This window comes from Cervus elaphus, chromosome 22, assembly GCF_910594005.1.
Source record: "Cervus elaphus chromosome 22, mCerEla1.1, whole genome shotgun sequence".
Classification (NCBI taxonomy): domain Eukaryota; kingdom Metazoa; phylum Chordata; class Mammalia; order Artiodactyla; family Cervidae; genus Cervus; species Cervus elaphus.
The window spans coordinates 873,517-885,298 of record NC_057836.1 but is presented as its reverse complement, the minus strand read 5'-3'; the positions used below and the strand labels follow the sequence as shown (position 1 = coordinate 885,298).

The 11,782-nt window shown below is 50.1% G+C and overlaps 1 protein-coding gene and 1 long non-coding RNA gene across 2 annotated transcripts in view; one reads left to right on the top strand and one right to left on the bottom strand.

Annotated features, from left to right (window-relative positions):
* Positions 1-3: 3 nt before the first annotated feature.
* TTLL8 (tubulin tyrosine ligase like 8) overlaps positions 4-11,782 on the bottom strand; it is a 51,762-nt gene continuing 39,983 nt past the window's right edge. Inside the window, exon 11 of the mRNA XM_043882450.1 lies at positions 4-539. Within this exon, the coding sequence (XP_043738385.1) occupies positions 379-539 (161 nt within the window). The 3' untranslated portion in view covers positions 4-378. The remainder of the gene's footprint in view (positions 540-11,782) is intronic.
* LOC122680772 lies at positions 2,542-4,070 on the top strand. The gene is made up of 3 exons (XR_006336781.1): positions 2,542-2,696; positions 3,738-3,871; positions 3,993-4,070. It is a non-coding gene; the product is annotated as an uncharacterized LOC122680772 (long non-coding RNA).

Sequence of the window (11,782 nt, the reverse complement as noted above, 5' to 3'; positions counted from 1 at the left end):
AGCCAGACTTTTGTTGAATCAATGAGTGAACAAGGGGCCTCTGGGGATGGGGCGCCCTCCAGTGAGGAGGGCGCCTGGGGAGGGGCGCCCATGGCAGGTTCCGCCTCCTCCAGGGCAGGGGTGCGGGCTGAGAGGGAGGCGTGGGGATGTGGCACAGGGGGTGCGGTCAGGGGCCCGGGGTGAAGCGGGCTTGGGGCGCGGGCAACGGGCGGGCCGCGGGCCGAGGCTCCATAAGAAATACCAAGGTGAGGATGCACAGGTTCGCTAAAATAGCTCTGTATACAAGGTCCCGCATCTACGTGGAGGTTTTCAAAGCAACGAGCCACGCTCTGGAGGCCGCGGGGCCCGGGCGCGTCGCTCCGGCCCTGGTGCTCGGCGTCACGGGGTCCACAGGCCGCTGCCCAGCTTGTCGCCGAGGGGCACGAAGGAGGCGCCCTGCAGGACGGCGGCGCAGAAGGAGCGGCAGCGCTTGCAGGGACCGGCGGGCGGCAGCGAGCCTCGGCACACCAGGCAGGGCGCTGGGAGGCCCCTTGGCAACCCTACGGCAGAGAGAAAGGGAGAGGATGGCCCTGAGACTGCGCCCGCCATCACCCGCCATTGCGCGGGCCTCCTACCGGATCGCGCCCACCCAGCCCCGACCACGCCCACCCAGCCCGACCACGCCCACACACCCAGGCCCCGCCCCACATACCCCGACCACGCCCACATGCCCAGGCCCCGCCCGCCCGCCCCGGATCGCGCCCCCCGAGGCCACACACCAGCTCCCAGACTGCGCTGGTCAGCCCGTGAAGTCGCCACCCTAGACCAGGCCCACTGGTCCCGCACCAGGACCTCGTCTCTGGCCACAGTCACGGGTCCCTGAGACTCTGCGCCCCAGGGCGTGCCCCCTCGGACTCGCCCCTCTCAGCGTAGCCCTCACCCCCTGCGAGGCGCTGGTCTCCCCGGAGGTCAGTCCCAGCTGGCTCCCAAGCCCACCCGCTCCCACACGGAGCTCATCCGGCTACCCCGCTCCCAGAAAAGCCAGGACCTCCACTCCAGGCCGAGGGCCGAGGCCCTGGGGCCTGTCCTCGTCTTCCCCGCCCCAGGAGAGGAGTCCCTGTTAGGGTTAGGGGCAGTGAGCGAACCCGGGGACTCTCGTAGGAGGTTATGAGCACGCTCAAGATGGCTGGAGCCCACAGCCCCATTGGCACCCGCGAGCCTCCCCCCAAAGCCCTCCTGGCGTCCAGCCTCGGGAGCAGGGCCCCTGGACTGCCCCCTCAGGGCCCGCTCAGGAGACCTGGCGGAGGACGCCTGCTGACCACGAGGGTGCTGGCTCCAGGGCCCTGTGGGCACAGGACGGCCCTGCGGGATCCTGGTTCTCCCCCCCTATCCCGCCTCCTCCCCTGGGTCCCCCTGCTGCTTGGACAGGGGCCGCGGCCTCCAGGACACACTCCTCCGGCCCCGCCTGGGCACCTGGAGCCCCGTCGAGCGGAATCTGGTGTTTCTCCAGGATTTCCCCAGTTCCTCCAATAGCCGAGGGGCGTGAGCCAGCCGGCAGGTGGGGTCAGTGCCCCTCAAGAGGCTGGACCACCCCCCAGAGCCAAGGGGTGAGGCGCCCGCAGCCTCTGTCCTTGCTCTGAGCGGCCCCATCTGTGACCTTTCTCCGGGAGCGGGGTGGACCCGCACCGCGCGCCCACCCCTCCCCCGCACGCCGGGCCGTGACTCAGCTGGGGCTGCCGGGCCTCTGAAGGCCGGCTGCGGGCGAGCTGCAGCCTGCGCCTGGGCCGGCGGGGCCGCGGGGGCTTCCCCAGGCTCTCCCGGCCTCGGGCCCAGCCCAGGAGTGCCACGGGCTGAGCTGCCACACCTGCCGGAGCCACCAGCAGCCCTGCCGGTAGCCTGGCTGAGTCACTTCTCCCCAGGGGCAGGCGGGGCGGGAGGGTCCGCCCCATCTCTATGCAAAGCAGCCCGCGGCTTCCCGGAGCCTGGAGCAGCGCTAAGCCCGAGCCCAGGAACGGGGCCTCCCCAGGGACGGGAGCCAGCCTGGGTGCGCCGGGGCCTACAGGCACGTGAGGGTGCAGGAGGCCGGGGCGGGGGGCCACGTCTTCAGGTGAGCAGGCGCAGAGGCCAGGGGGCAGGTCTTTCGGCAGCGCTCTGCCCACCACGCAGCCCAGGCCTAACGGGGGTGGGGCCAGCCGGGCCAGACCCTGGAAGGGCCAGGCCCTCAGGGCAGAGGGGCGGCGTAAGGAAGGCAGGGGGCGCTGCGCCGTCCCTCAGGGGCTGGGGAGAGGGGTCGCTGAGACACAGGGGAGCCCCGCGCTGCACATCCTGGGGTGAAGGAGGGGGCGTGAGGGGAGCGCGTGGAGGCCCCAAAGTGGGGCGTGTCCACTCAGGAGCTGGTGCTCTGGATCCAGATCAGTCCTTCTGGGAAAAAACAGCAACCTGAACTGACTCATTGGAAAAGACCCTGCTGCCGGGAAAGACTGAAGGCAGGAGGAGAAGGGGATGACAGAGGATGAGATGGTTGGATGGCATCACCAACTCGATGCACATGAGTTTGTGTAAACTCCGGGAGTTGGTGATGGACAGGGAGGCCTGGTGTGCTGCAGTCCATGGGGTTGCAGAGCTGGACACGACTGAGCAACTGAACTGAACTGATCGTGAAACATGAAAAACACCTTCTGAAAAGCAACAACAGGCAAAAAGCAAGAAACGATCAGGTGAGTCTGCAGGGATCAGCCTTTGTGGACCAGGACCACCCGGCTGGAGGTCCCAAGGCTTGAGGGGTGTGGGAGGCAGATGCCCACCGCCACAAGGGGTGAGAGGCACCCTGCCCCTCGAAGGGTGGCAACCCCAAAAGGTCACACCCTGGGCGAGCCCAAAACACACCTTCCCGGCCCCAGGGAGCGCGAGGCGAGTTCTTGGTGCTGAGCAGGGTGGGTGGAAATCCCAGGGAGATTGGAGCCCCGAGCTAGTCCCAAACAGGAAACAGATCTAATGACAAGTTCTCATCCCTGGGCTTGGGGCGGGGCACAGAGGGTGCCAAGCGTCAGGCTATGAGCTTAACGTGATGTGGGCAGCCTTGCTCAGGAAGACGGAAGATGAGGGGCCGGGGAGGGGTCATTCGCCAGGGCACACGTGGCTCTCTGAGGGGACACGCCCGCATCCTGGAAGGAATGCAGACTCCCCGCAGTCCATTTTTTAAAGAAAACGATCCATCTCTAATAAAATGTGAGAGTGCCGGCAGAATCAGAACGTGGCCTACGACTTCACAAGCTGATAGAATTATCAGACACAGAACACTACATGATTTCATACCATTTAGAGATTTTAGGCAAAGGAAAGAAATTATAAAGGAAAGCCAAATTTATTAAAAAGTAGCGTTTCTAAAAAATGGCTCTATAATAACTAAAACATTTCAATGGATGGGATTCACAGTGCTCTAGACTCTGAGGACAGAATGAACTGGAAGGCAGAGGAGGAGGCTACACGGGTGGCCCCGCAGGAAACCAAACGGCCACTGGGAGGTGAAGTGACATGGGAGGTGGGGGGAGCGGGGGAGCAAACACCCCCGAGCTCTGAAGGCAAGGAGAGGTGGCGGGGTGGAGGCGGTACCCAAAGGGTTAAAGGCTGAGTGCTTCTCATAAACCATTAAAGACAGGAGTGTGCCGATTAATGAAGCTCGGAGATTTCCAGTTTGAATAAACACAAATAAAACCCCACACCCAGACCCGTCCTTAAAACAGTCGGAAATTTTGCAGGCAGGTAAGACAGTTCACTTTCGGAAAGCGGTGGATTTGGCCGAGTATCTCTGAGAGCATTGGTGACAGCCAAGGAGAAATGTTCTGAGAGGACCCCTCTGGGCGCCCACTGCAGAGAGCCTGTCTCTTCCAAGGTGAGTGTCGGAAAGAGAGGATAGGTAAGAGCTCCGTGGGGGAGTCTGAGACCTGGGAGGGTGCAGGGCGGAGGGCCGCTGTGTGGTCTGAGCACACAGCACTAATGTCCCGTGTCTCCAGGCCCGAAGGCCACTCGTCCTGCTGCTGCTAAGTCGCTTCGTCGTGTCTGACTCTGCAACCCAGTGGACCACAGCCCACCAGGCTCCTCTGTCCACGGGCTTCTTCAGGCAAGAACACTGGAGTGGGTTGCCATGCCCTCCTCCAAGGGATCTTCCCAACCCAGGGAGTGAACCTGTGTCTCTTATGTCTCCTGCGTTGGCAGGCAGGTTCTTTACCACTAGCACCAATTGTCCGGGTGGGAATAAAAGTAGGATTTAGACATTAACCTCAGCATGCAGCTGGTCATTTCCATGCAGCAGCCAAAAGACCAGAAACAGAGTGTGTGACCTCCAAACCAGAAGGAGGAGAAACTGAAATGACAAAAACATTAATGAAAATAAGGCAAGGACAAAGAGAAAGAGGAACATGAGCTGGAGAAGGATAAACAGACATCAGATGCAATCAGATGAGAGGTCCTGTGGGCGTGAGGCTCCAAGGCGGCCCCTGGTGACCCCCACCTCCTGTGCCCCAGTCCGGGGCAGACCCCTCACGTCACATCAGGCCGGGCGTGTGGCCAGCAGAACATGGCAGAGGTAACACTGTGACTTCTCAGGCTGAGCCACAGAAGACGTGACTCCAGGGGCTGGTCTGGAATTTCTTGTTCTGCGGATGCTCCACCTGCCGTGAGGTCACTCAGGCGGCCCTTTGGAGGGTCCGTGAGGTGAGGACACCGTGAGGCCTCCAGCCCTCGTCCAGGTGAGCGAACCCTTGGAAAGCGGACCCCACCTGAGTCAAGCCTTCACATGATGCAGCCTTGGCCACGGCCTTGACGGAACCTCAAGTGAGACCTGGGGCTTGGACCACAAGGTTAAGGCCCTCTCAGATCCCTGGCCCTCAGAAATGTGTGAGCGAGCAGGTGTTTGTTGTTCTGGAGTAATCTGTGTGCACAGTCCACGCCATCTGTGCACACAGACGATCACACAGGACGTAAATGTGAAATGCGCTGGTTAAGAGAGTGGTCAGTTTGGATTCAGAGTTTGGGTGCTCTTGCCCTCTGAGATGGACTACATTCTGTCTATGGAGTGTGTCTCTCCCAGAATAAATCTGCTTTCACTCTAAAAAAAAAAAAAATCAGATTTTATACAGAGAAATATGTAAGACCCAAGGTTAGAGAGTGACTGAAAGGAAAAGACAGACCCAGGAAAATTCTAACCAAGATAAAATTAATAACGGAGTCTGAAGAAATGCAGAGCAAAAGTTGTTGGGATTATAAGAAGTGGATGTGTCCCCAGAGGTTGTCATCATACTTGGGACATGCACACAAGAAAAAGCAGAAAGAACATAAAAGGTTTGAATGCCACCCTAAACAACCCAACCGCACTTGGGATACTCGACCAGCATGGAGCACACATTGTCTTCCCCAGCACTGACCATGCTCAACACCCCTCAGCGAAGGTCTGGTGCTGCAGTGACCCGGCTCCGGTCAAAACATGATTATGCCGACAAGAAAAAGCCAAGCCACTTACAAAATCTGATGTGAATATATTTAAAGGAAACTGATTTCTACTGATTTCTAAATAACTTACAGATCAAAGAAATAATTGTAATGAAAATTTAAAAATATTGATCTGAATAATACCCCAAACACTACATTTCAAAAATTTTCAGATACAGTTAAAGGAGAAAATAAAGGGTGATTGCCATCCTCAAATTGCCTGTCATGTATTGAAGAGAAGAAATGCCAAATATTAAGATCCAGCCAACTTCTAGCTCAAGAAGTTAGAAAAAAAACAAACCCAAGTAACAAATGTCTACTTAGGTCTTCTGCCCATTTTTTGATTGAGTTGCTTGTTTGTTTTTTTATTAATATTGAGCTCCATGAGCCGTTCGTATATTTTGGCGATTAATCCACTGTCAGTTGCTTGGTTTGGAAATATTAAATAGCTCGTGGGAAGCTGCTTCACAGTGCAGGGAGCTCACCTCAGTTCTCTGTGGTGACCGAGGGGGATGGGGGGGACACCCAAGAGGGAGGGGACGTACACGGCTGCACACGGCTACACACGGCTGATGCACCTCGCTGTACGGCAGAAACCAACACAACATCTTAAAGCAATCATACCCCAGTTAAATATATACATGCATACACCAAGTGCGTGAAAGTCGCTTGGTCGTGTCCGACTCTTTGCAACTCCATGGACTTCACTGTTCATGGGATTCTCCAGGCCAGAATACTGGAGTGGGTAGCAGTTCCCTTCTCCGGGGGATCTTCCCAATCCAGGGATCAAACCCAGGTCTCCCGCGTTGCAGGCGGATTCTTTACCAGCTGAGCCACAAGGGAAGCCCAAGAATACTGGAGTGGGTAGCCTATCCCTTCTCCAGCGGATCTTCCTGACCCAGGAATCCAGCCGGGGTCTCCTGCATTGCAGACAGATTCTTTACCAATTGAGCTATGAGCGAAGCCCATGCATATACATATATAGGAAGACAAATAAAACCACAAATGCAAGAGCCAGAGAAGCAAAGTGAAAGTTCAGCAAAGCCTCAGGCTGGTTCTCTGAGAAGCTGGACAAAGCGACAGACCCTGGTGACACTCACTGATGGCAACGGGGCTGGCAATATTAGAAATAAAAGTGAAACGTCTCTCGTTCTGCAGACTTTAAAAAGATGATGAAGGAAGACAAGGTCCACTTCTCAGTCCTACGTGGATGGATGCCACTTATACGAACAGAGTGACACGACCATCTCAGGAGATTCAGGGGAAATCGTGCAGAGAGCCTATGTCGCTCATTCATGATAAACAGAGAAGAGAAAACCACTCTCAGCCAACAAGGAATGTCCTCTGAGAGCGTGTGCTTGTGGAGACCTTGCTCTGGTCTTGTTAGTGGACTCCTGCCTGCTCCCCTCAGTGCAGGGGCGGGGCAGGAACCAGGACAAGGTGGACAGACTGGACAGGGAGGAGCACGGATGCTGCTTGAAGGGGTGGGGGTGCAGTGCAGGAGATACAAGAAGATACAGGCCGGCAGGACCAGGAGGTGAGCCCTGCAGGAGGCGGGCTGCAGGGCAGCATGCAAGGGCCATGGGGGTGTCTACACATTAGCACAAGTAATTGGAAAATAAATCTTAAAACACCATTTATACCATTCATATGCAGAATCTTAAATAAATCAAACTCACAGGAACAGAGGATAGAAAGGTGGCTGCCAGGAGGGAGCCCTGGGTGGTGGGGAGAGGGGAGCAAACGCTCGGCTGGCAGGTGGGCGAGGCCTGAGGACCAGATGTGAGACCTGGCGGCCACAGCTGACCACCAAGCCGGCATCACCGACAGTAAATGTTCTCACCAAGAGAGGAGAAGAAGATTAAAACCCACCGTTTATTAAAGTAGCAAAGTCAATTGACTAAAAATACATGTATAAAAGTATCAAAAATACATCTAATACATAGGAATTCATTTGATGAGAAAAAAATCCACCCTAAAAATATTGCTTAGAAAAACTAAGGAATATAGTATGTAAGTCAAGATACATCAAGTGGGTAGATTGGGAGTCTCAGCATTGTGAGGATGTCAATTCTCCTTAAAATGATTGGTAGATTTGACACAGTCAGTTCAGTTCAGTCACTCAGTCATGTCTGACTCTTCGCGATCCCATGGACTGCAGCACACCAGGCTTCCCCGTCCATCACCAGCTCCGGGAGCTTGATCAAACTCATGTCCATCAAGTCCATAATGCCATGCAACCGTCTTATCCTCTGTTGTGCCCTTCTCCTCCCGCCTTCAATCTTTCCTAGCATCAGGGTCTTTTCCAATGAGTCAACTCTTCACATCAGGTGGCCAAAATATTGGAGTTTCAGCTTCAGTCCTTCCAATGACAATTCAGGACTGATTTCCCTGAGGATGGACTGGTTGGATCTCCTTGCAGTCCAAGGGACTTTCAAGAGTCTTCTCCAACACCACAGTTCAAAAGCATCAATTCTTTGGTGCTCAGCTTTCTTTATAGTCCAACTCTCACATCCATACATGACTACTGGAAAAACCATAGCTTTGACTATACAGACCTTTGTCTGTAAAGTAATGTCTCTGCTTTTTAATATGCTATCTAGGTTGGTCATAACTTTCCTTCCAAGGAGTAAGCATCTTTTAATTTCATGGCTGCAGTCACCATCTGCAGTGATTTTGGAGCCCAAAAAAATAAAGTTTGACACTGTTTCCACTGTCTCCCCATCTATTTCCCATGAGGTGATGGGACCAGATGCCATGATCTTAGTTTTCTGAATGTTGAGCTTTAAGCCAACTTTTTCACTCTCCTCTTTCACTTTCATCAAGAGGCTTTTAGTTCCTCTTCACTTTCTGCCATAAGGGTGGTGCCATCTGCATATCTGAGGTTATTGATATTTCTCCCGGCAATCTTGATTCCAGCTTGTGCTTCATCCAGCCTGGCGTTTCTCATGATGTACTCTGCATATAAGTTAAATAAGCAGGGTGACAATATACAGCCTTGATGTACTCCTTTCCCAATTTGGAACCAGTTTGTTGTTCCACGTCCTGTTCTAACTGTTGCTTTTTGACCTGCATACAGATTTCTCAGGAGGCAGGTCAGGTGGTCTGGTATTCCCATCTCTTGAAGAATTTTCTACAATTTGTTGTGATCCAAGCAGTCAAAGGATTTGATGTAGTCAATGAAACAGAAGTAGATGTTTTTCTGGAACTCTCTTGCTTTTTCTATGATCCAATGGATGTTGGCAATTTAATCTCTGGTTCCTCTGCCTTTTTTTTTTTTTTTTTTTTTTCATTTTTTTTTAATTGAAGGATAATTGCTTTACAGAATTTTGTTGTTTTCTGTCAAACCTCCACATGAATCAGCCATAGGCTTACATATATCCCCTCCCTTCGGAACCTCCCTCCCCATCCCACCCCTCGAGGTTGATACAGAGCCCCTGTTAGAGTTTCCTGAGCCAGACAGCAAATTCCCACTGGCTATCTGTTTTACATACGGTAATGTAAGTTTCCATGTTACTTTTTCCATGCATCTCACCCTCTCCTCCCCTCTCCCCATGTCCATGAGTCTATTCTCTATGTCAGTTTCTCCACTGTGACCTGTAAATAAATTATTCAGAACCATATTTCTAGATTCCATATATATGTATTAGAATATGATATTTATCTTTCTCTTTCTGACTCACTTAACTCTGTATAATAGGTTCTAGGTTCATCCCCCTCATCAGAACTGACTCCAACAAGTTCCTTTTTATGGCTGAGTAATATTCTATTGTGTATATTTACCACAATGTCTTTATTCATTCATCTGTCCACGGGCATCTGGGTTGCTTCCATGTTCTAGCTATTGCAAATAGTGCTGCAATGAACAATGAGGTACATGTCTTTTTCAACCCTGGTTTCCTCAGGGTATATGCCTAGGAGTGGGATTGCTGGGTCGTATGGTGGTTTTATTCCTAGTTTTTTAAGGAATCTACATACTGTCTTCCATAGTGGCTGTATCAATTTACATTGCCACCAACAGTGCAAGAGCATTCCCTTTTTATCCATACCCTCTCCAGCATTTATTGTTTGTAGACTTTTTGATGATGGCCATTCTGATCCGCGTGAGGTGAAATATTTCATGGTGGTTTTGATTTGCATTTTTCTAATAATGAGCGATGTTGAGCATCTTTTCAAGTGTTTGTTATCTATCGGTATGTCTTCTTTGGAGAAATGTCTGTTTAGGTCTTCTTCCAACTTTTTGATTGGGTTGTTTGTTTTTCTGCTATTGAGTTGTATGAGCTGCTTGTATATTTTGGAAATTAATCCTCTGTCAGTTGTTTCATTTGCTATTATTTTCTCCCATTCCGAGAGTTGTCTTTTCACCTCGCTTACAGTTTCCTTTGCTGTGCAAAAGATTTTAAGTTTAATCAGGTCCCACTTCTTTACTTTTGTTTTTATTTCTGTTACTCTAGGAGGTGGGTCATAGAGGATCTTGCTTTGATTTCTGTCATCGAGTGTTCTGCCTATGTTTTCCTCTAAGAGTTTTATAGTTTCTGGTCTTACGTTTAGGTCTTTAGTCCATTTTGAGTTTATCTATGTGTATGGTGTTAGGAAGTGTTCTAATTTCATTCTTTTACATGTGGCTGTCCAGTTTTCCCAGCGCCATTTATTGAAGAGGCTGTCTCTGCCCCACTGTATATTCTTACATCCTTTGTCAAAAATAAGGTACCCACAGAGGTATGGGTTTATTTCTGGGCTCTCTATCTTGTTCCCTTGGTCTTTATTCTGTTTTTGTGCCAGTACCATACTGTCTAGATGACTGTAGCTTTGTAGTATAATCTGAAGTCAGGAAGGTGGATTCCTCCAGCTCCATTCTTCTTTCTCAAGACTGCTTTGGCTATTTGGGGTCTTTTGTGTTTCCATATGAATTATGAAATTTTTTGTTCTAGTCCTGTGAAAAATGCCATTGGTAATTTGATAGGGATTGCACTGAATCTGTGGATTGCATTTAGTAGTATAGTCATCTTCAGAATATTCATTCTTCCTACCCAGAAACATGGACTATCTCTCCGTCTGTTTCTGTCATCTTTGATTTCTTTCATCAGTATCTTATAATTTTCTGAGTACAGTTCTTTTGTCTCCTTAGGTAAGTTTATTCCTAGATATTTAATTCTTTTTGTTGCAATGGTGAATAGGATTGATTCCTTAATTTCTTTTTCTGATTTTTCATTGTTAGTATATAGGAATGCAAGTGATTTCTGTGTATTGATTTTGTATCCTGCAACCTCGCTAAATCACTGATTAGCTCAAGTAATTTTCTGATACTATCTTTAGGGTTTTCTATGTACAGTATCATGTCATCTACAAACAGTGAGAGCTTTACTTCTTCTTTTCTGATCTGGATTCCTTTTATTTTTCTCCTCTGATTGCTATAGCTAGTACTTCCAGAACTGTGTTGAATGATAGTGGGGAAGGTGGACACCCTTGTCTTGTTTCCTGATCTTAGGGGAATGTTTTCAGTGTTTCACCATTGAGAGTAATGTTTGCTGTAGGCTTATCACATATGGCCTTTACTGTGTTGAGGCAGGTTCCTTCTATGCCCATTTTTTGAAGGATTTTAATCATAAATGGGTGCTGAATTTTGTCAAAGGCTTTTTCTGCATCTATTTAGATTATCATATGGTTTTTATCTTTCAATTTGTTAAAATGGTGTATCACATTGATTGATTTGCATATGTTGAAGAACCCTTGTATTCCTCGAGTAAACCCAACTTGATCATGTTCTATGAGCTTTTTAATGTGTTGTTGAATTCTGTTTGCTAAAATTTTGTTGAGGATTTTTGCATCTATGTTCATCAGTGATATTGGCCTGTGGTTTTCTTATTTGTGTGTTGTCTTTGTCTGGTTTTGGTATCAGGGTGATGGTGGCCTCATAGAGTGTTCCTTCCTCTGCAGTTTCTTGAAAGAGTTAGAAGGATAGGCATTAACTCTTCTCTAAATGTTTGATAGAATTCTCCTGTGAAGCCATCTGGTCCTGGGCTTTTGTTTTTTGGGAAACTTTTGATCACAGCTTCAATTTCAGTGCTATTAACTGCATTGTTCATAATTTCTATTTCTTCCTGGCTCACTCTTGGAAGACTGATCTTTTCTAAGAATCTGTCCATTTCTTCCGGGTTATCCATTTTATTGCTATATAGTTGTTCATAATAGTCTCTTATAATCCTTTGTATTTCTGCATTGTCTTTTGTAACCTCTCCTTTTTCATTTCTAATTTTGTTGATTTGATTCTTCTCTCTTTTTTCCTTGATGAGTCTGGTTAAAGGTTTGTCGATTT